The 24215-nt window shown below is 39.9% G+C and overlaps 1 protein-coding gene across 5 annotated transcripts in view; it reads left to right on the plus strand.

Annotated features, from left to right (window-relative positions):
* The window catches only part of CCNB3 (cyclin B3), a 99609-nt gene that overhangs the window by 12424 nt on the left and 62970 nt on the right, over positions 1-24215 (plus strand). For 2 of the 5 annotated variants that reach the window (XM_032756349.1, XM_058441561.1), the window contains exons 2-5: positions 12481-12555; positions 13067-13197; positions 16783-16890; positions 22882-23012. In XM_032756349.1, the coding sequence (XP_032612240.1) occupies positions 13102-13197; positions 16783-16890; positions 22882-23012 (335 nt within the window). In that variant the 5' untranslated portion in view covers positions 12481-12555; positions 13067-13101. Of the gene's footprint in view, positions 1-9314; positions 9343-9968; positions 10002-10848; positions 10939-12480; positions 12556-13066; positions 13198-16782; positions 16891-22881; positions 23013-24215 lie in introns of those variants that run through there. The other 3 variants (XM_058441562.1, XM_058441563.1, XM_058441564.1) reach the window with 3 other exon arrangements.

A 24215-nucleotide genomic window follows, 5' to 3' on the forward strand; every position in this document is an offset into this window, starting at 1 on the left:
TGTTTTTTTTTTTTTTTTTTTTTTTTTCGAGACAGAGTCTCGCTCTGTCGCCCAGGCTGGAGGGCAGTGGCACAATCTCGGCTCACTGCAACCTCCGCCTCCCGGTTCACACCATTCTCCTGCCTCAGCCTCCTGAGTAGCTGGGACTACAGGCGTCCGCCACCACGCCTGGCTAATTTTTTGTATTTTTAGTAGAGACGGGGTTTCACCGTGTTAGCCAGGATGGTCTCCATCTCCTGACCTCGTGATCCGCCCGCCTTGCCTCCCAAAGTGCTGGGATTACAGGCATGAGCCACCGCGCCTGGCCATTTTTCCCTTCACTCTTGAAGGATATTTTCCCTGGATATTGAATTCTGAGTTTAGAGCTGTTTTCTTTTAGTTTTTGGAAAATATTGTGTCATCTCCTTCTGGGCTGCACAGTTTCTAATGAGAAATCTACTGTTATTCAGAAATTTTTACTTCTATTAGAAATATTTCATTCCCCTCTTGCTGCCTTCAAAGTTTTTTTCTGTGTTGTTAAGTTTCAGAAGTTTTATGATGTGTTTATTATGTTAATTACTTTGGGTTTATCCTGTTTACGATTTGCTTAGCATCTTCAGTCTAGATTTATATCTCTCCCAGATTTGGGAAATTTTCAGTCTTATTTCTGAAACTAAGCATTTTTGTAGTAAAGATTAATAGAAGTAGAATCTCTGGGTAAAAGGGTTCAAACATTTGAAATCCAACAGATATTTTCAAATAACCCTCCCAAAGTTTATGGCAGTTTTTATTTGCATCGACAGTGAATACAAATGACTGTTTACCCACTCCCCCATCAACAGAAGTTATTATCAATATATTAAACCTTTGTCAGTGTCCTAAACAAAAATAATCTATTATTTTAATCTGCATTTATTTTTAGTGAAATTGAACATATTTTCATAGTTATTGGTCATTTGTATTTCTTTTCTAATTGTTCATTTTCTTACCATTTTTTTGATGGGAAGTTCATCTATTTTATTGATCATAGAGTTTTCATTGTACATTTTTTCTTACACTTTAAGTTCTAGGATACATGTGCAGATGGTGCAGGCTTGTTACATAGGTATGCATGTGCCATGGTGGTTTGCTGCATTCATCAACCCATCATCTATATTAGGTATTTCTCCTAATGCTATTCCTCCCCCTGACCCCAGTGTGTGATGTTTCCCTCACTGTGTCCATGTGTTCTCATTTTTCAACTCCCAGTTATGAGTGAGAATATGTGGTGTTTGGTTTGCTGTTCCTGTGTTAGTTTGCCTAGAATGATGGTTTCCAGCTTCATCCATGTCCCTGCAAAGGACATGAACTCATCCGTTTTTATGGCTGTATAGTATTCCATGGTGTATATGTGCCACATTTTCTTTATCCAGTATATCATTGATGGGCATTTGGGTTGGTTCCAAGTCTTTGCTATTGTGAATAGTGCTGCAATAAACATACGTGTGCATGTGTCTTTATATTAGAATGATTTATAATCCTTTGGGTATATACCCAGTGATAGGATTGCTGAATCAAATGGTATTTCTGGTTCTAGGTCCTTGAGGAATTGCCACACTGTCTTCCACAATGGTTGAACTAATTTACACTCCCACCAAGTGTAAAAGCGTTCCTATTTCTCCACATCCTCTGCAGCATCTGTTTCCTGACTTTTTAATGATCGCCATTCTAACTGGCATGAGATGGTATCTCATTGTGGTTTTGATTTGCATTTCTCTGATGGCCAGTGATGATGAGCTTTTTTTCATATGTTTGTTGGCCACATTAATGTCTTCTTTTGAGAAGTGTCTGTTCATATCCTTTGCTCATTTTTTGATGGGGTTGTTTGTATTTTTCTTGTAAATTTGTTTAAATTCTTTGTAGATTCTGGATATTAGCCCTTTGTCAGATGGATAGATTGCAAAAATTTTCTCCCATTCTGTGGGTTGCCTTTTCACTCTTATGATAGTTTATTTTGCTGTGCAGAAGCTCTTTAGTTTAATTAGATCCAATTTGTCAATTTTGGCTTTTGTTGCCATTGCTTTTGGTGTTTTAGTCATGAAGTCTTTGCCCATGCCTGTGTCCTGAATGGTATTGCCTAGGTTTTCGTCTGGGGTTTTTATGGTTTTAGGTCTTACGTTTAAGTCTTTAATCCATCTTGAGTTAATTTTTGTATAAGGCATAAGGAAGGAGTCCAGTTTCAGTTTTCTGCATATGGCTAGCCAGTTTTCCCAACACCATTTATTAAATGGGGAATCCTTTCCCCATTGCTTGTTTTTGTCAGGTTTGTCAAAGATCAGATGGTTGTAGATGTGTGGCATTATTTCTGAGGCCTCTGTTCTGTTTTATTGGTCTATATATCTGTTTTGCTACCAGTACCATGTTGTTTTGGTTACTGTAGCCTTGTAGTATAGTTTGAAGTCAGGTAGCATGATGCCTCCAGCTTTGTTCTTTTGGCTTAGGATTGTCTTGGTTATCCGGGCTCTTTTTTGTTTTCATATGAAATTTAAAGTAGTTTTTTCTAATTCTGTGAAGAAAGTCGATGGTAACTTGATGAGGATAGCATTGAATCTATAAATTACTTTGGGCAGTATGGCCATTTTTATGATATTGATTCTTCCTATCCATGAGCATGGAATGTTTTTCTGTTTGTTTGTGTCCTCTCTTTTTTCCTTAGGCAGTGGTTTGTAGTTCTCCTTGAAGAGGTCCTTCAAATCTCTTGTAAGTTGCATTCCTAGGGATTTTATTCTCTTTGTAGCAATTGTGAATGGGAGATCACTCATGATTTGGCTCTCTGTTTGTCTCTTATTGGTGTATAGGAATGCTTGTGATTTTTGCACATTGATTCTGTATCCTCTGACTTTGCTGAAGTTGCTTAACAGCTTAAGGAGATTTTGGGCTGAGACGATGGGGTTTTCTAAAGATACAGTCATGTCATCTGCAAACAGAGACAATTTGATTTCCTCTCTTCCTATTTGAATACCCTTTATTTCTTTCTCTTGCCCGATTGCCCTGGCCAGAACTTCCAATACTATGCTGAATAGGAGTGGTGAGAGAGGGCATCCTTGTCTTGTGCCAGTTTTCAAAGGGAATGTTTCCAGCTTTTGCTCATTCAGTATGATATTGGCTGTGGGTTTGTCATAAATAGCTCTTATTATTTTGAGATACATTCCATCAGTACTTAGTTTATTGAGGGTTTTTAGCATGAAGATGTGTTGAATTTTATCGAAGACCTTTTCTGCATCTATTGAGATAATCATGTGATTTTTGTCATTGGTTCTGTTTATGTGATGGATTACGTTTATTGATTTGCGTATGTTGATGTGAACCATCCTTGCCTCCCAGGGATGAAGCCAACTTGATTGTGGTGGATAAGCTTTCTGATGTGCTGCTGCATTTGGTTTGCCAGTATTTTATTGAGGATTTTTGCATCAATGTTCGTCAGGGATATTGGCCTGAAATTTTCTTTTCTTGTTCTGTCTCTGCCAGGTTTTGTTATCAGGATGATGCTGAACTCATAAAATGAGTTATGGAGGAGTACCTCTTTTTCTATTGTTTGGAATAGTTTCAGAAGGAATGGTGCCAGCTCCTCTTTGCACCTCTGGTAGAATGCAGCTGTGAATCCGTCTGGTCCTGGGCTTTTTTTGGTTGGTAGTCTATTAGTTACTGCTTCAATTTCAGAACTTGTTGTTGGTCTATTCAGGGATTCGATTTCTTCCTAGTTTAGTCTTGGGAGGGTGTACATGTCCAGGAATGTATCCATTTCTTCTAGATTTTCTAGTTTATTTGCATAGAGGTGTTTATAGTATTCTCTGATGGTAGTTTGTGCTTTCGTGGGATCAGTGGTGATATTCCCTTTAATGTTTTTTATTGTGTCTATTTGGTTCTTCTCTATTTTCTTCTTTATTAGTCTGGCTAACAGTTTATCTATTTTGTTAATCTTTTCAAAAAACCAGCTTCTGTATTCTTCGATTTTTTGAAGGGTTTTTCATATGTCTATCTCCTTCAGTTCTGCTCTGATCTTAGTTATTTCTTGTCTTCTGCTAGCTTTTGAATTTGTTTGCTCTCGCTTCTCTAGTTCTTTTAATTGTGATGTTAGGGTGTTGATTTTAGATCTTTCCTGCTTTCTCTTGTGGGCATTTAGTGCTATAAATTTCCCTCTAAACACTGCTTTAGCTGTGTCCCAGAGATTCTGGTACGTTGTGTCTTTGTTCTCATTGGTTTCAAAGAACTTATTTATTTCTGCCTTAATTTTGTTATTTACCCAGTAGTCATTCAGGAGCAGGGTGTTCAGTTTCCATGTAGTTGTGTGGTTTTGAGTGAGTTTCTTAATCTTGAGTACTAATTTGAGTGCACTGTGGTCTGACAGACTGTTTGTTATGATTTCCATTCTTTTGCATTTGCTGAGGAGTGTTTTACTTCCAATTATGTGGTCAATCTTAGAATAAGTGCAATGTGGTGCTGAGAAGAATGTATATTCTATTGATTTGGGGTGGAGAGTTCTGTAGATGTCTATTAGGTCCACTTGGTCCAGAGCTGAGTTCAAGTCCTGAATATCCTTGTTAATTTTCTCTCTCGTTGATTTGCCTAATATTAACAGTGGGGTGTTAAAGTCTCCCACTATTATTGTGTGGGAGTCTAAGTCTCTGTAGGTTTCTAAGAACTTGCTTTATGAATCTGGGTGCTCCTGTATTAGATGCTTATATATTTAGGATAGTTAGCTCTGCTTGTTGCACTGATCCCTTTACCATTATGTAATGCCCTTCTTTGTCTTTTTTGATCTTTGTTGGTTTAAAGTCTGTTTTATCAGAGACTAGGTTTGCAACTCCTGCTTTTTTTGCTTTTAATTTGCTTGGTAAATATTCCTCCATCCCTTTATTTTGAGCCTATGTGTGTCTCTGCACATGTGATGGGTTTCCTAAATACAGCACACCGATGAGTCTTGACTCTTTATCCAATTTGCCAATCTGTGTCTTTTAATTGGGGCATTTAGCCCATTTACATTTAAGGTTATTGTTATGTGTGAATTTGATCCTGTCATTATGATGCTAGCTGGTTATTTTGCCTGCTAGTTAATGTGGTTTCTTCATAGCGTTGATGTTCTTTACAATTTGGTATATTTTTGCAGTGGCTGGTACTGATTTTTCCTTTCCATATTTAGTGCTTCCTTCAGGAGCTCTTGTATGGCAGGCCTGGTGGTGACAAAAATCTCTCAGCATTTGCTTGTCTGTAAAGGATTTTATTTCTCCTTTGCTTATGAAGCTTAGTTTGGCTGGATATGAAATTCTGGGTTGAAAATCATTTTCTTCAAGAATGTTGAATATTGGCCCTCACTCTTTTCTGGCCTATAGGGTTTCTGCAGAGAGATCTGCTGTTAGTCTCATGGGCTTCTCTTTGTGGGTAACCCGACCTTTCTCTGGCTGCCCTTAACATTTTTTCCTTCATTTCAACCTTGGCAAATCTGATGATTATGTGTCTTGGGGTTGCTTTTCTCAAGGAGTATCTTTGTGGTGTTCTCTGTATTTCCTGAATTTTAATGTTGGCCTGTCTTGCTAGGTTGGGGAAGTTCTCTTGAATAATATCCTGAAGAGTGTTTTCCATCTTGGTTCCATTCTCCCTGTCACTTTCAGGTGCACGAATCAAATGTAGGTTTCATCTTTTCACATAGTCCCATATTTCCTGGAGGTTTTGTTCATTCCATTTCTTTCTTTTTTCTCTAATCTTGTTTTCACACTTTATTTCATTAAGGTGATCTTCAATCTCTGATATCCTTTATTCTACTTGATTGATTTGGCTACTGATACTTGTGCATGCTTCACGAAGTTCTCATGCTGTGTTTTTCAGCCCCATCAGGTCATTTATGTTCTTCTCTAAACTGGTTATTCTAGTTAGCAGTTCCTGTAACCTTTTATCAAGGTTCTTAGCTTCCTTGCATTGGGTTAGAACATGTTCCTTTAGCTCGGAGGAGTTTGTTATTGCCCACCTTCTGAAGCCTACTTCTGTCAAATCATCAAACTCATTCTCCGTCCAGTTTGTTCCCTTGCTGGCGAGGAGCTGTGATCCTTTGCAGGAGAAGAGGCATTCTGGTTTTTGGAATTTTCAGCCTTTTTGCGCTGGTTTTTCCTCATCTTCGTGGATTTATCTACCTTTGGTTTTTGATGTTGGTGACCTTTGGATGGGGTTTCTGTGTGGACGTCCTTTTTGTTGATGTTGACACTATTCCTTTCTGTTTGTTAGTTTCCCTTCTAACAGTCAGGCCCTTCTGCTGCAGGTCTGCTGGAGTTTGCTGGAGTTCCACTCCAGACCCTGTTTGCTTGGATATCACCAGCAGAGGCTGCAGAAAAGAAAAGATTGCTGCCTGTTTCCTCTGAAAGCTTCGTCCCAGAGGGGCACCGACCAGATGCCAGCCAGAGCTCTCCTGTATGAGGTGTCTGTCGACCCCTGCTGGGAGATGTCTCCAAGTCAGGGGGCAAGGGGGTCAGGGACCCATTTGAGGAGGCAGTCTGTCCCTCATCAGAGCTCGAGTGCTGTGCTGGGAGATCCGCTGCTCACTTCAGAGTCAGCAGGCAGGAACGTTTAAGTCTGCTGAAGCTGTGCCCACAGCTGCCATTTCCCTCAGGTGCTCTGTCCCAGGGAGATGGGAGTTTTATCTATAAGCCCATGACTGGGGCTGCTGCCTTTCTTTTGGAGATGTCCTGCCCAGAGAGGAGGAATCTAGAGAGCTTGTTCTACATTTTGGAAAGTATTGTCATTGGTGTCGTCTTTTTTTTCTTTTGCCAGTTTGTTGTTAGGTCTTTTAACCTTGCTTTGCTGTTTGTTGTGCCAAACATAAATTTTAAAATTTTTAGCTACTAACAATTTATCATCTTGTTTTGAAAGTTTTTTTTCCTTCTGCAAAATTATAAAAATATTCTTTTATAGTTTGGTATTTTCATGGTTCCATTTTAAATTCAAATCTTGGATCCATCTGTAATACACTTTCATGTAAAAGTAAGGTAGATTATAATAGATCTTTTCTATTACACTTTAATACAGAGGCATAGGGAGGAGAAAGGAGAGTTTATGAGAATGTTGTATACCTGGGACGAGTGAAATATTGACAAATTGTGGAGTCAAAGGGCTGTCTTCTCTTTTCTCAGTGTCCTCTCTGGATGGTACCCAAAGAAAAGTTTAAGTCAACTGGAGGTATGCCAGCTAAGGGAAAAATATGTTTAAAAATTTTTGGAAAAATCACAACTTTTACTCAGTAAGTTTTTGTTGTTGATGATGTGAAAAGCTAGGAAAAAATAGGAGAAATGAAATTGCTTCTTTTGTGATTTTTGTATTGCTGTTGTTTTGGTGGCTAGACCTTTTCCTCTCATGACTAAAGACTTATGGTGACTTGTGTTAATGCTACATTTCTTTTATGTGCATCCCAGTGGGATACTTGTCTATAATGATGACCTTTACAAGAAGATGCTCATTTACTTAGTGAACAAATATTTTTCAGTCATCTATCAAGGAGGCAGATATGGGGTGGTGGTTATGTTTGTCCTCTGGAATCAGACTACTTGTGTTTAAATTCCAGTCTGATCACTTATTAGCTGTGTGATCTTGGGAAAGTTACTAAACTTTTCCATGTCTCAGGATCCTCATCTGCAAATGGGGATATTAATACCTCACAGGATTTTTGTGAATGTTAGAACAGTTTCGAACATATAGTAAATAATTTATAAATGTGAGCTTTTGTTAATGCTTATCAGTGGAGATAGAGCATAACATGTATGGTCCTACTCTTTATGAACCTTGCATTCTTGAGAAATTAAAAATTACAAATTGCAGTATTATTCCTTAAAAAGTTAAGGGGCTGAGTATAATGGAGTGGGAGAAGAATCCTCCTTTAAATAACATGGGCAGAGAAGGCCTCTCTGAAGAGGGGCCATTTAAGCTGAGACTTGATCCTTGAGAAAAAACTTGCAATTTTAAAAACAGAGGTAAGAATGTTCCAGGCTGTGGGAACATCTTGTACAAAAATACGAGGTAGAGAGAGTTTGGTAAATTCAAATATTTGAAAGAAGACTATTATGGTTGGAGAGCAGGGAATGCGAAATGCAGTTTATGAAGTGAGGTTGATGAGGTAGGCAGGACCTTGTAGACCAGGGTAGGTAGTTAGGATTTTTATTTTAAATTCTGTGGGAAATTACTGAAGAAGGGAGGGACATTATACCATTTTTCTTTTGTAAAAAGATTGCTCTCGTTGTTGTGTTGTATTTGTATCAGAGAAAGGTAAATTTTGGAAACGGGAAAAACAGCTTTGAGGCTCTTGACAGTGAGCCAAATGAGAGCCTAGGTGGCAGTGAAGATGGAGAGACATTGATGGATATAGATATATTTTGAGGTCAAATCAACAAAGGTGATGGAAAAAAGTTAGAATCATAGACGATACCCAGCTTTCTGGCTTCAATAACAAGTTTGATGTGGTATCAATTTCTGAAAGGGGGGATACTGAGAAAAGGATCAGGTTTGGGGAGGGCCTTGACAATTCAAAGTTCTATTGTGAACATACTGAATTTGAGGTGTCTATTAGACATCCAAGTGGAGATGTGGAGTAGTAATTTGGATTCATGAACCTGGAGTTTAGGGCCAGCTTTTAGATGATATTTAAAGTCATGTATCTGGATGAGATAACCTAGGGAGATTAAAAAGAGAAGAGGGCCTGGGATCATATATATATAATATATATATATTATATATTATATATCTATTATATAATGTATACATATGTATACATATACACGTATGTATTCTAGTTCCTGGCACAAAGCAGGTGATCAATAAATATTTGTTAAACAATTGAACTAATGTATGAATGAAATGAATGAGATATTGAGCTATTAGCAAACTACAATTTTGTCATCTGTAAAATGGCAATAATACAAGTATCTTGTTTTTGGACAGGATTTAAAGCAATAAAAAATTTTATAGTGGGTAGCACGTGCTGAATTAACTTAACTACTATTAGCTCTCTGCACTTCGGGTGCTCATTCATAAAATGGGGCAGTAACTTCTGCCTTGCTTCCTCCACAAGGCTATTTGTGAAGCCTGCAGGAGTTAATGCTTGACTCTATAAGGGGTTATTAATATTAATGTTTTAATAGGCCCATACCTGCATCATACAGCTGCTCTGCTCTTCCCATCCTCTGGCAAGATTATTTAAATGAAAACACGTCTTTTATTTTATTTTTTTGAGACAGGGTCTCAGTCTGTCACCCAGGCTGGAGAGCAGTGGAACAATCATTGCTCACTGCAACTTCCCGGGCTCAAGTGATCTTACCACCTCAGCCTTCCAAGTGGCTGGGACTATAGGTACGCACCACTACGCCCCAACTAATTTTTGTATCTTTTGTAGAGACGGGGTTTTTTCATGTTGCCCAGGCTCATCTCCAACTCCTGTGCTCAAGCGATGCGCCCCAACTTGCTCTCCCAGAGAGCTGGGAGTACAGGAGTGGGCCACCGCGCCTGGCCAAAAAAGCGTCTTTAAAGAGACCCAATACTCCCTGCGTGTCAGCCCAGCCTGGTCCAACCAATTATACTAGAAACAATACCCTACCGCGAGGTCCTTCAGAGGCAGAGTTGGATTTTAAAATACCCAGCTCCACCCCTTCCTGTTAGGCTTTCGCGTGTCGCAGCTGTGCACGCTGATTGGTCCTCTGCTGGCCAATCACCACTGCACTTCATGACGGCTGTAGTTTTCAAAATCCCAACTGGGCTGGTGGAGGGGCGCAGGAGTCAGGTTGAGACGGACTCGAGTCGCTATAGTAAGGAGCTCCGTTCATTTCCTTGGCCTCTCCTGGTCTAGGGGTGCATCGATGGTCTTTGCTGTCTGTCCTCAATCTCGGTGTGAGGTAGGCGCCTTTGGGCAAGTACTGCTGGCTCCAGCGTCCGGCTCTGTTGCCTGCCAGTGGGTCCTTGGGCGTCACTCCAGCCCCTTGCTGAATTCTGTTGCTGGGATGTGCGGCGTTCCTGTAAGGAAACTTTTCAATCTCCTCTCGATCAGCAGCCTGTGGAGTGAGCCCTGTACAAGGTTGGGCAGGGGGAGTGTTTGTTAAGGAGTGAGATGGCAAAGCAAACGAGACTGGGTCCCAGCTTTTAGATGGAGCAATTAGTACACGTGCCTGAATCAGAGTACTTTTACAAAACGTCTTTTCACAAGTGAAAGTGTGCAGGATTAATTTCATCTACAAGTGCAGAGGGATCAGACATATTTAAGTCATAAAATGCTACTTGCAGCATGTCTTTTGAGCTACAGGTTGAAGGATATGAAGGGAGGATGGACACACGTATCCTCACTCTATTGTTAACCTTTTATCTTCACTGGCTCTTTTCTGTTCCCACCGGCAACCACCTTCAGCTTTGGCTTTCTCACCACCCTCTGCTACGCTTAGAATCGTAGAAGATCAGAGGTAGAGGGGACCCTAGAACAGCGGCGCCTAAATCTTAACGTGCATAGAAATCACCTGGGAATATCGTTAATTTGCAGATTTTGATTTGATAGGTCTAGTTTGGGGCCTGAGGTTTTAAATTGCTAACAAATTTCCAGGTGATGCTAATATTGCTTGTCCATTGACCACATTGAATAGCGAAGAGGTTCCACCGCTTCGTTTTATTGGGTGGGAAAACTGGGTCCCAGAGAGGGAAAGGGACTTGCCCAGTGTCACCCAGCCAACTAAGAGCAGGGCCAAAACTAGACCTTAGACATCCTTCCCAGCCCAGTGCTGTTTTATTGACACAATGCTGTGTTCTCTCCCCAGAGCCTTGCTGTCTGTAACCTGCCTTTATATAAAAAATGAAGTTGCTACTACTTCTTGTAGACTGTTTTGATCAGCTTAGCCCTGCTGCCCCTGTATTGGTTTCAGCACCAGCCCTGGGAGGTCCAATGGAGTCTGCAACACTTGCCAGTGTGTATGTAGGGGACATGGAAAGTCTGAAAAGGGGAAAGGATTCTAATTTTCCTGCCCAAGGCTCAGGGTTCTGTAGGTGGCAGAAGTTGAGAGCGTTCCTCAGAGAGTGTCCTTTTATGAAAGGATCTTTTTGATAGTGTCAATCCCCTCTCCTCCCCTTCCCCCTGGGAAAATTAGTTTACCTAAGTCAGTGCATCTGTCCTTCAGTGCAAATGATTAGTGTTCAGGATAATAAATGGGGTATATGACCATCATTTAAATAACCTATTTTCTCTGAGATTTAGTTAACCTGTATGTTACCAGCTGAGAGTTTGCTAGCCTGTGGACTCCGTATTTCTTTTTCCTTTTAAAAGGTAAAGGTTTCAGAGTGTGAGTCTTTGGTCATCCATAAAAAAAAATTTATTAGGTGTAAATAATAATAGTGGAGTAAGTGATTTTCATACAGTGCAGTTAAGGGTGGGTGCACCCAATTTAGCTTTATTGCTGCTTGGCTGAGGTTTGAGGAATGAGATGGAATATAGGTTTGGATTTGATAGAAGAAGAGGGGAGTAAGGCAGTATTTATTAAATGCCTGCCATGCATCAGGTTTCGTACATGTAAATTTGCATTTGAGCCACACAAGTCCTCTGCAAGTAAGTGGTATTATAGCTGTTTTGAAAATGAGGAAACTGAGGCTCAGAAATGCTAAGTTGGCTGGCTTAGAAGTCCAGTTATTCAAACTCCAAGACCTGTGCTCATTCTACCTCCTCATACTATGACCTTTCACTGTTTTGGAATGTTTTTGAGTGTGATCAAAGAGACGTCATGGTATTTTAGAAATTGCCCTGGAAAAAGCTGGGCAGCCTATGCCCCTTAATAGTTTGTCCCGGGTAGTAAGTTACTTACTTCATCTGAGACTGTAAAATAGAATTGTACCTGCCTTGCTTAGCCTCATGGTTTTGTTGTGAGAATCAACCTTGGTAACATATGTGAATGCATATACTTATACTGGCTTTTCCTCACCTACAAAATGTTTCATCCTTCTCCATCCAAAGCGAAACCCAAATCAGCCTTTCTCCTTTCTTAAACTTTCCCCTCAAGCTGCAGACTTTTCTGTTTCCTTTTCTTACCAGCCTGGCCCCAGCCTAGCTTTTCAGCCTCATTCTAACCCCTCCCCAGCATGTTATTTATGCTCCCTACTCCAGACAACTAAGACATCCCTGAACTCTGTATGTTCATGCCTCTGCCTGGGCTCAGGCTTTCTTTGCCTGGAAACCTCCCAGTCAACTTGGGAACCTGTTTGTCATTTTAAGTCCTGATCACATGTTACTTCCTTTGTGAAGCCTTCCTCCAGCCCCTGTCCCCAACAAGATTACTGACTTTCCATTATGTTTCTATAGCACTTAGTTTGCGCTGCTATAAAGTGCCATGGACTGGGTGGCATTTAGTTCTCACAGTTCTGGAGGCTGGGAAATCCAACATCAAGTTCTTATGTCAAATGATTTTTTAATAAGTTAGTTTATTTTGCTATAATCTCATCTTTTGAATTTTTTGTTCCTTCCAGGTGTCTGGAACTGGATTACAGTTTCTTCTGATTGAACACAGCCTTTGAACGCTGCCTGGCCTATCACGAATACATGTGTGTGCAGTTATTGTTTTCTCTGTAGGGTCATAGTTGCTTTGCCAGGACCCCATGCCTTTTAAAGAACATTGGCTCTACCAGCTTGCCTCCATACTATATGAGCTGTCATGTTCTTCATTGTTTTCAATGCAAAACTCCTATGTAATTTGTCCCCAGTGTTGCTAGGCCTAAACTAGGGGCTAGACAACATCCCAGCGTTCACAGAGGATGGTAGGCACTGTGCTTGGCTTTTTACATAAAGTGTCTCATTTAATTTGAACAACACCCTGCAGAGGTAGGTATACTTATCTCCATTTTACAGATGAGGTAACTGAAGCCCAGAGATTTTAAGTCAGTCACTTGCCTGAGGTTAATTGTGATAAAACCAAGATTTGAATCCAGATCTGCCCAACATCAAAGTCTGTTTTCTCCTAGGGATGCTATAGATAGACTGGGTTTTCTCAAGAATTTTCAGAGAATTTATGGTGTTTCTGGTGAATGGTGTTAAAGAGCCTCTTTCTGATTGCAGCCCTGTCTTGGACAAGACGCAGCTGAATCTAAGAGATGCTACTGCCACTACCACCCCAGAGCTCCAAACCTGTGCCTAAGAAATCTCAGTCCAGCAAAATTGTGCCCAGTCATCATGACCCATCTGAAAAGGTTAGAGCAAGCTGTCTTTCCCAACAATATCTTTGGTAGTCTCTTCCTGTGTTGGCTCAGTACCTATTCTCACCTGTGAGTCTTTTGAAATATGTCTGGTTTAACCTGAGAAAGTGGGGAGGGGTGGCAGCCCTTGTAGTTGGAGAATGCCAGCAAATTAGAACTCGGGGAGAAAGTATGGACTCTTCTTTCCCATAAATGCAGGGCTCAGATGAAGGCCACCCTCCATAACCCTCAAAACTGAACAACACTCAGTCCTCATTAATGATCATGTCTATATTCTTACTTTCTCTGAGAAGCTCCAAGCACCTTGCTGAAAGACTGTTTGGTATATTCTGGGGAGAGTATGAAGATTATATCAGCACATATATTATTATGCTTTTTATAGCTATTAAATTTGAAGAATGGGTATATTTTGACTCTGCTGTTTTGACTTTATTGATAGTTTGATGTTCTAACCTTAGGATATTCTGTCTTCATCATCATACATATTTTAATCAGAATTATACTAGCACTGATGAATTGGCATCAAGAGAGTATTTCCTGGAGCAAAACATCATTAGGTGAATTTAATTTCCTTGATTGGTTTTCTCTGAGCACAGATAAACATTTTCTAATCTTGTTTATTTTACTAAAATGATTTTCACGGAGGTGCCAAATTTTTTCCTATGTAAATTTTTCGTGAAAGATTTGATATATTGATCAGATTTTTGTCGACATCAAATTTTCGGATTAGTGTTCTGCCATTATAACTTTTCTTTAGTGGCAATTATTTTTCCAAAACCAACTTTCTTGGAGTACATTTTGCAAATTAAGTTTTATTGAGTTCAGTTTCAGCTATAATTTTATTTGGGGTCAATTATTTCTACCAGTAATATTAAATAGGAATTGGATAACAGTTTATTTCTTAGCTAATTTCTGAGAAAATAATGTTTCATTTTTGGCTAATTTCTAGTAGGATTATTTATCATCAGCTAGATGAAAGACTAATAGCTTACTTATGTCTTGGCTTAATCAATTACAAAATGGAAGTAATTCTTCTCAGCTTGGTTTGTTTTGTTTTGTTTTGCGATGGAGTCTCGCTCAGTCACCCAGGCTGGTGTGCAGTGGCACGATCTCGGCTCACTGCAACCTCCGCCTCCCGGGTTTAAGCAATTCCCTGCCTCAGCGTCCTGAGTAGCTGGGATTACAGGCGCCTGCCACCATGCCCGTCTTATTTTTGTATTTTTAGTAGAGACGGGGTTTCACCATCTTGGCCAGGGTGGTCTTGAACTCCTGACCTCGTGATCCACCCGCCTCGGCCTCCCAAAGTGCTGGGATTGGGATTACAGGCCTGAGCCACTGTGCCTGGCCCTCAGCTCGTTTTTTTTTGTTTTGTTTTTTGTTTTTTGTTGTTGTTGTTGTTTGTTTGTTTTTTTGAGACGGAGTCTTGCTCTGTCACCAGGCTGGAGTGCAGTGACACGATCTCGGCTCACTGCAACCTCTGCCTCCCAGGTTCAAGCAATTCTCCTGCCTCAGCCTTCTGAGTAGCTGGAACTACAGGCATGCGCCACCGTGCCCAGCTAATTTTTGTATTTTTAGTAGAGACGGGGTTTCCCCGTGTTGGCCAGCATGGTCTCAATCACTTGACCTCATGATCCATCCGCCTCAGCCTCGCAAAGTGCTGGGACTACAGGCATGCGCCACCGCGCTCAGCTAATTTTTGTATTTTTAGTAGAGACGGGGTTTCCCCGTGTTGGCCAGAATGGTCTCAATCACTTGACCTCAAGATCCATCCGCCTCAGCCAAAGTGCTGGGATTACAGGCATGAGCCGCCGCCGCGTGCGGCCCCAGCTCTTTTAAGATTGCTGTCTGTGCTGGATTGGTTTATTGTGTCATGAATCCAATTCTGGTAACTCACTGTGCCATGTATTAAGTGTTAATGGTACAGCTGAAGAACAGAGCAAATGGTCTGATCCCAGTGTCCTGCTTCACATTATAACAACTCTCTGATACAGGTAGGGCAGATTTGTTCTCAGAATTTCATAAGGGCAGTCTGAGACTTAGGAGATTTTTACCACATAAAGCTGTTAGGGGGTAGAAGACTCCTATAGTGTGATTTGCCCTAACCTCTAACCCTATAGAGATGGTCTTACTCATTTGGGAATGGGGTAAGGCAAGCACAGATACAGAATATGTGGGAAAAAAAGCCCCTTCTGCTTCAAAATATTCATCCCCCTTCCCTTCCCCGGCCCCTCCTTTATATATACTAACAATCAGAGATTAATCTGGATTACTAAACTTTGTTTTTAATATAAAATTTTCCTTGTGAGGTTTACAGTCATATCAGACTACATTATTTTAAATACTATTTCTGCCCATTTACAGTTCATACGAACTTTTAGAAAACATGTATTGTCTTATTTAATCTTCAAGGACTGTAAGGCAAGTTATCCAGCTTTACTGATAAGAAAATTGAGGATTAGAGATTAAGTGACTTGTCCAAGGTCAACAGTTAGTAAAGAGCTGATCCTGGAGCAGTATCTAGATGTGTGTGCTGTTATCCTTACTGGTAATGTCTTTTAAAACGGGTCCCCAACCCCTGGGCCATGGACCAGTACTAGTCTGTGGCCTGTTAGGAACCCAACTGTACAGCAGGAGGTGAGCAGTGAGTGAGCAAAGCTTCATCTGTATTTATAGCCACTCCCCATCACTCATATTACTTCCTGAGCTCCACCTCCTGTCAGATCAGCAGTGGCATTAGATTCTCATAGAAGCATGAACCCTATTGTGAACTGCGCATGCGAGGGATCAAGGTTGTGCACTCCTTATGAGAATCTAATGCCTTATGATCTGTCACTGTCTCCCATTTCCCCCAGATGGGACTATCTAGTTGCAGGAAAACAAGCTCAGGGCTCCCACTGATTCTACATTATGGTGAGTTGTATAATTATTTTGTTATATGTTACAATGTAATAATAAATGTGCACAATAAATGTATTGTGCTTGAATCATCCCAAAACCAGACAACCCCAGTGTCCGTGGAAAATTTGTCTTCCATGAAACCGGTCCCTGGTGCTAAAAAGGTTAGGGACTGCTGTTTTAAAAGCTGCTTAACATAAGAGACCCTTAGATATTTGTTAAATTATTAAACTGATCTACCTGAAAAAGTTGCTTAACATAAGGGACACTTAGATATTTGTTAAATTATTAAACTGATCTACCTGAAACATCTATATTAAAGGAATGACTAGGAATGGTAGGGGTGGTAGTGGTCTACCTTGGATAGGATAACTGTAAGTATGAGAGAAGTAAGAGGAGAAATGAGCTTTACTGAGCTATATTTTGCTCATTTTGTGAGTTACACTGAAGGTCATCTTGCCTCTTCATAGACTTACCCCATTATCAATGTCTACCACCTTTAGGGACTTAATAAACAGCTCTGAGTGCCAGAATTTCCTTTTGTTATAGTTTATTTGGGTTTATTATATGCATCCTCAGTTACTTTGAGATTCTGGAGTTCCCCTGAGCCCTAAAGAGGACCCAAAGTCCCTGAAGAGACTCTTCACAATTGGATATACTCATTTACCTCTTTTACTTTTTTAGACAGGGGAGAATTGCCAAACGAAGATATCTCCATCTTCACTTCAGGAGTCTCCATCTTCACTTCAGGGAGCACTCAAAAAGAGATCAGCTTTTGAAGATCTCACTAACGTGAGTATGCTCGTCCAATTCTTTGCTATGGTTTTGCGTAAGGCTTAGACATGCTGTTTCTTGAGGGACCTTTCCGCTTTACCAGACCCTCTCTGGAATGTTGACAGCAAATTTTATTTGGGACCAATGACCCAGTTTCAGAAACTGCAGGGGCTCTGTTCCTGGCACCTACCATCTGGAGCAATTGGTGGAGTTCTCTGGAAGCAGCAGACAGTGATTATCAGATATGAAATTGCAGATAGCTATGAAAACTATGGAATTTTGCATTTAGATAAAGTCCAGAGGTGACTGCCCAGGCCTTCGAGGTAAGTATTTTGGTGGAATCATTGTAGTCTAATGCAGTGCTTATCAATTCACACATTATGGACATTCTGAGCAGGACAATTTTTCTGTTGTGTAGGACTGATCTCAACTAGCACCCCTGGTCCTCAGGCATTAAATTCCACCAGCAGCCCAGTCATAGTGATAATCAAAACTGCCTCCAGATATACAGAACTGTTGAACCATAGTTCCATGATCCAGTCTTTATGAAGATCTAGAAATTCAATTTGGGCTAGAATTCTCTCAAGTAACCTCCCTTCTGGTATTATTAAGGTACCAGTAAAAATCAGAATTAATAGAATGTTGTTAATCGAATATAGAATCAGGCCAAAGGCAATCTTTGTCTTAGAAAATAGTAATAACTGATACATCTACTGGGTGCTTACCATGTGTCAGGCACTATGCTAAGCATGTTATCCTGCATCAGCTCACTTAATCCTCATGTAATCCTATGAGGTAAATACTATAATCTCTTCTTTATAGATGAGGACTTCACCAATGTTGGTTTTGAAGTCTGTGTTATCTAGGCTATAGATAATCCTGGTGAACTATTCTTGCCCTGCATTATGTAGTATACTTATGTAGCTACCAGAATACTTGTATCTACTAAATAGTGTTTTACTCCCTTGGGCATAATTGGATAAGCATTGATAAAGTTCTTTCCTTTAGCTCCCTGCTCTTTAGTTTCTGTATGGTCACCTTTCTGCAAATACAATCTCTTCCCTATACAGATTACAACATGGTTTTTTAAGTTACAGCTTTCTGCATAATTTCAGATTTACTATCAATTGGTAGAAAGAGCCCCTTCCCACACACACACTTGTACGGTTAGATTAATTTCCTGACTTATTTAACCATGGGTACAGAATTTGGCTGAAATAAGGTAGCCACAAATCAGGAGCAGATGCAGCCTATCTTAGTGTAACTTCCCTTGGCCCCTCCAAGTCCCTGATGGGAGTACAGTGACACTGTGAAAGGAAAGTGTCTTAGTCCATGTGGGCAATTATCACAAAACACCTTAGACTGGGTAACTTAAAAACAACAGAAAGTTATTGCTCACAGTTCTGGAGGCTGAAAAGTCCAAGATCAAGGTGCTGGCAGATTTGGTATCTGGTGAGGGCCCATTCCTCATGGATGACATCTTTTGCCTGTGCCCTCATGTGGTGGAAGAGGCAAACAAGCTTCCTCGGGCCTCTTTTATAAGGGCACTAATCCCATTCACAAGGGCTGTGCTCTCATGACTTAACCACTTCTCAAAAGGCCTATTTCTTAATAGTATCACATTGGAGATTAGGTTTCAACATAATGAATTTCAAAGGGACACAAATATTCAGATCACAGCAGTAAAGTATCACAGCGCATGAGAAACTTTCTTGTGACGTCTCAGTCCCTTTTTTCATGAGTTTATCTTACCATTCACAAAGAACAGATATACATTAACTGTATCAACAATGGGAAATCCATGCAGGTATCTAGGACCCTCCTGATTCTCCAGCTGAATTGAGCATCCGTTTGGCCATATCCCCATGGGGTTAAGGGGCAGGGGAGCAAGGGATCCCTGAGCAGAGTCTCTGCTTCTAGCTCTCTAGCTGCTCAGAAATCCCATTTACCATTTGCACTCAAGTTCTGAAGATTTACCTTGGTTACCTTGAATGGTCTTTGGTGCCTTCCAGAGACAGTTCCATCATTACAATGTACCTAAGCCATTCCTAGGGTTGGACATTACTGCAGATATCTGAGCTCATCTATTTGACAGTTGAGGGCTCCTTTCTCTCTGGGTTTTGGAGGTTCCCTATATGATAATTTGCTTCTTACAGTCAGTATTATTAGGTCTCCATGTCTTCATCCCTGTGTTCTTCTCAACATTTGCCACAGTGAGATCCTGGCCTGCCAAAAAGAGTTAATCTGTTTTAATTAGTTAATCTGCTGTGAGTTTTTCTTTTCCTCTCCCTTATCATTTCTAGCATGGGAAGGACTTGTGATATTTAAGAACTGGTGCTAAGCCAGTAGACAAGGAGATAGGGCCTATATCCATGTTTGCCTAAATGGTTTTGTGTAAGTAGGACTTTCATTTATTTTTATTTATATACGTTATTTTATTTATTTTTTTGAGATAAAGTCTTGCTCTTCTGCCCAAGCTAGCATGATCACAGCTCACTGCAGCCTCAGCCTCCTGAATAGCTGGGACTACAGGTGCTTGCCACCATACCCAGCTAATTTATGTATTCTTTTTGTAGAGATGGGATTTTGCCGTATTGCTCAGGCTGGTCTTGAACTCCTAGGCTCAAGCAATCCTCCTGCCTCAACCTCCCAAAGTGCTGCGATTGTAGGTGTGAGCCACCACACCCAACCTTCACTTCTATTTTCCTATTTTATAGTGAAAGAATTATGGGGAAGTACAAGTAAAGGTCCCCTTGAGCTTAAACTTGAAAATATCAGTGCTTTGTACCTGCATATATGGCAAGTAGAGAGTTTCATCCTGGGAATTATGATCTCCACCTCTTTCTTGCCATGAATGTGCCTCTTTTCCCATTCTGAATCTTGATTGTACATATAAGGAGTTTGCAAAACTTTAGGTGAAGTTAAAATGGTGACTGTGCCAAGCTCTTTGAAAAGCAGAGGTAGATGACTTGAGGTCCTAAGAATTTCCTATTGGACTGTAGTTGTTTATTATGATCTGATGATACAAAGACATACTTTTTTTTTTCTACATTTAATTGGGAAATAACTTCAAATTTATGAAGTGTTGCAAAAATTAAAATTGTACAAAGAACACCAGTATACCCTTTACTAGATTACTTATTGTTGACATTTTGTCCCACGTGCTTTCTCATTTGCTTGTATATGTCATGCTCCCTTTACTCCTAAGTACAGTGTGTATTTCCTAAGAATAGGGAAATTGTCTTATATAACCACAATACACTTATCAATTTTCTAAATTTACATTGATATAGCAGTTTTGTGTAATCAGTCATCTATATTCCAATTTTGTCAGTTGAACTTATAACAACCTTTATAGCACGTTTTCCCCTCCAGTAAAGGATCCAGGCTAGGATCATATATTGTATTTACTTGTCTTTTTAGCCTCTTAATCTGGAACATTTCCATAGCCTTTTTTTTAATGACGTTGCCATTTTTGAGGATACAGTCCCACCCAACTCCCCACTTTGTAAAATAGAAAACGTCCTCATTTTGTTTTTGTCTAATGTTTGCTTGTGACTAGATTGATACATTCTTGGCTAGGATACTGTGTAGGTGATGTTCTTGCTATCCTTCTCAAAGTATCATATCTGGAGGCACAGGATGTCTGTCTTTCATTGATGATGTTAATTTTGATCACTTGGTCAAGATGTTGCCTGGTTTTTATACTGTATCATTATTGTTTATCTTTTTTCTCTTGCAACTAGTAAGGAATCTGTAGGACATACTCTACAAGCATGAGCCTTCCCTTCTCCACTGTTTATTATCAGTATGGACTCATGAATTCATATTTTCCAGAGGTTTACTGTTCATTATTATACTTTATTTTGGTGCTCAAATTGCCCCATCTTTGGCCAGTTAGGAGTGCCTTCAATCTCACTACCGTGTCCTTGTGACATGCTCATAATTTTTTGAGCATTTTCTTTCCAGCTTAAAAAGATGTTCCAGACTCATCTTATGTCTCCTTTGTCCAAGCCCTGGAGTCAATCATTTCTCCAGAGTTCTGGTTCCCTTTAGTGGGGAGTGATATTAGATACCAAGATCTTGATGCTAGATGTACTATTAGGGTGTCTGCTTTTTCTGCCCATTCTGCAGACAGGGCTAGGAAATATCTGTATTTTTATATATACAAATGTGTACTTATACATTTGTCTGTATATACAAATATATGTGTATAACTGGTTCAGTCTTGGGAGGGTGTATGTGTCCAGGAATTTATCCATTTCTTCTAGATTTTCTAGTTTATGTGCATAGAGGTGTTTATAGTATTCTCTGATGGTTGTTTGTATTTCTGTGGGGTCAGTGGTGATATCCCCCTTATTTCTGACTGTGTCTATTTTATTCTTCTCTCTTTTCTTATTAGTCTAGCTAACAGTCTGTCTGTTTTATTAATTTTTTTTCAAAAAGCCAGCTCCTGGATTCGTTGATTTTTTTAAAGGTTTTTTTGTGTCTCTCTCTCCTTTACTTCCACTTGAATTTTGATTACTTCTTGTCTTTTGCCAGCTTTGGGGTTTGTTTGCTCTTGGTTCTCCAGTTCTTTTAGTCATGATGTTAGGTTGTCTATTTGAGATCTTTCTAGCTTTTTGATGTGGGCATTTAGTATATGTACACACATATACCTATTTAGGAAATCATGAATTCGTGCAGCTTCAATTTCAATACATAAAATTCTTTCTTGGATTCACTAATCTTTATTTGTATGTTCTATAATGAGAATCCTGGCTCTCAAGAACATCAACACCTTTACTTAATACTGTAATACAGCTAAAAGAGTTTTAAAATGGCTTCATCCAAACCACTATAATAAACAAACCTACTAAAAAGAGTTCCAGGTTTATTAGCAATATCTAAAACCCCCTGCAGACCTATCCTAATTGAGGATGTATACTTTGAAGGTGGTAGTCAAATACTATTTATAAGTGACTTGGATTGGTTATTTCTGATCTTTTCTTCTGCTTTCTTTTTTCCTTTAATGTAGTTATGGTACTTATTTGAAATATAATTAGGTTCATTTGTGTCATTTAATTTTTTAATTTTTAAAACTTTTTTGAGACAGGGTCTTGCTCTGTTACTCAGTCTGGAGTACAGTAGTGTGGTTGAAGCTCACTGTAGTCTCAACCTCCTGGACTCAAGCGATCCTCTTACCTCATTCCCCCCAAGTAGCTGGGACCATAGGCATGTGCCACCACACTGAGCTTTTTTTTTACTATTATTATTTTGTAGTGACAGGGTCTCCCTATGTTGCCCAGGCTGGTCTTGAACTCCTGGGCTCAAGTGATCCTCCCACCATGGCATCTCAAAGTGCTGGGACTGCAGGCAAGAGCCACTGTGACTGGCCTGTTTGTTTCATTTTAAAGACATAACTTTAAGTGTATTTTTAGTGACATTATTAACAGTCCCATGATCTTTCCTACTGTTTAATAGTGTTAGTCAGGATTAGAGTCTGTGTGGAACTCCCCAAAGCCCTGAGTTAAATAAATGCCACTTAGTGAGATGGGATAGCTATATCATAGGTAGTATGTAGTGTTAGAGGTATATCCTGAAGAGGCACACCCAGACAGCAAAGTCAATCATACTGCCTTTTTTCCACTCTGAAAATCTTATGAGGTCAAAGTGGAGTATGATGTTAACACAGCATCTTTTCAGTTATGGGCCAGCTAGTAGGCCTGGCATAGAGCACAGAACTACATCCTGTATCTCTTGGAAACACGTAGGGCTGCTAGTTAGCCAACACATACCAGTACTACTGCACTGGTTGTTTGATGCTAGCTTCCACTGTAATTGGTTGGCCCAGTGCCATACTGGTTGTGAGATGTTTGGATTATCACTCCTGGGAACACCCAACCAACTTATGTGGGTCAGGACTTTCCTATGAGAGCCACCTTTTAGGTAATTTGTGGTTTTCTTCATTTTCTTGCCTCCTTCTTCTCCTGCCCCCCCACCCACCTTTTTTTTTTTTTTTTTTTGCAGGCTTCTCAATGTCAACCTGTCCAGCCCAAGAAAGAAGCCAATAAAGAGTTTGTAAAAGATGTTTCCAAGAAGATAAACAGGAACACGTGTGCTCTTGGACTGGCCAAAAAGAATAAGCGGAATCTAAAATGGTGAGTGAGAGGGGACTCAGAGGGCATTATTTTAGATGGTAGAGTATGTGACATCCTTTTGTCCCCATTGAGAACATATTTAGCGAGCCACAATGGTGACTACCACATTAACCCTGGGTGCTGAGGTGGGCTCAGCTGTGGTTGCTGAAGAATTACAGGCCTCTTCTGTCTCTTCTCTTTCATAATGTGTGTGCATATTGAAAGAGCTGTTGTCATTGGAAAATTTGCCAAAAGACCTTGTGCTCATCTTTTCCTGTCTTTTAGTAATTCAGTACCTGTTTGAGCTAATCTGTGCTTTATAGTGTGGAGACAACTTAACTTTTCAGGGATTCTCAGCAGCTGACTGGTAGCTTGCCAGTCTGCTTATTCCATTAGAAGCTTTAGGGGAGGCTTGTCCCTTGTTACTGGAGATAAATTACTATCTCCCTAGAGCAAAAACATGTGGTTTTCAGCTGTTACAGGTACCGTTCACAGGTTCTACAAGTACAGATGCACATTCCCATTTAGGATTGGAAAAATAATTTACCTCTAGGAAGACTTTATCCCCTCCTCATTCCAGTGGGAATTATTCTTCACGGAATGACTAATCTGCATCTGAATAGATTAGATAGCTGGCTATTACAGGGCTACAGTCAATCATATTGCCTTTTTCCCCTCTGAAAATCTTATGAGGTCAAGGTGGAGTGATGTTAACACAGCATCTTTTCAGTTATTTGCTAGCCAGAAGGCCTGGCACAGAGCACAGAACTACATCCTCTATCTCTTGGAAACATGTAGGGCTGCTATTTAGCCAACACATAGCAGTACTATTGTACTGGTTGTTTCATGCTAGCTTCCACAGTGATTGGTTGGTGCAGTGCCATACTGATTGTGAGATGTTTGGATTATCACTCCTGGGAACACCAAAGGGTAAGCTAAAAAGATTGAGTAACTCTAGAAAATAACATGCACAGTCCACAGGATATTTTGCTAATTACCCAGCAGAAAGAAGATTAGCATTTAGCCTTACTTGGTTTCCTGCTGAAATGAAATTCTGGAGTTTGCGTGCATATTTTGACCTTAATTCTCTGCATTATTTTCTTTTGAATTTCTTTCATCATTCTGACTTTTTTTATGTTTCTTTTTTTGTTTATTATTATTATTATTATTATTATTATTATTATTATTATTATTATAATACTTTAAGTTTTAGGGTACATGTGC

The sequence above is a fragment of the Hylobates moloch genome, unplaced genomic scaffold (assembly GCF_009828535.3).
Source record: "Hylobates moloch isolate HMO894 unplaced genomic scaffold, HMol_V3 SCAFFOLD_7, whole genome shotgun sequence".
Classification (NCBI taxonomy): Eukaryota; Metazoa; Chordata; class Mammalia; order Primates; family Hylobatidae; genus Hylobates; species Hylobates moloch.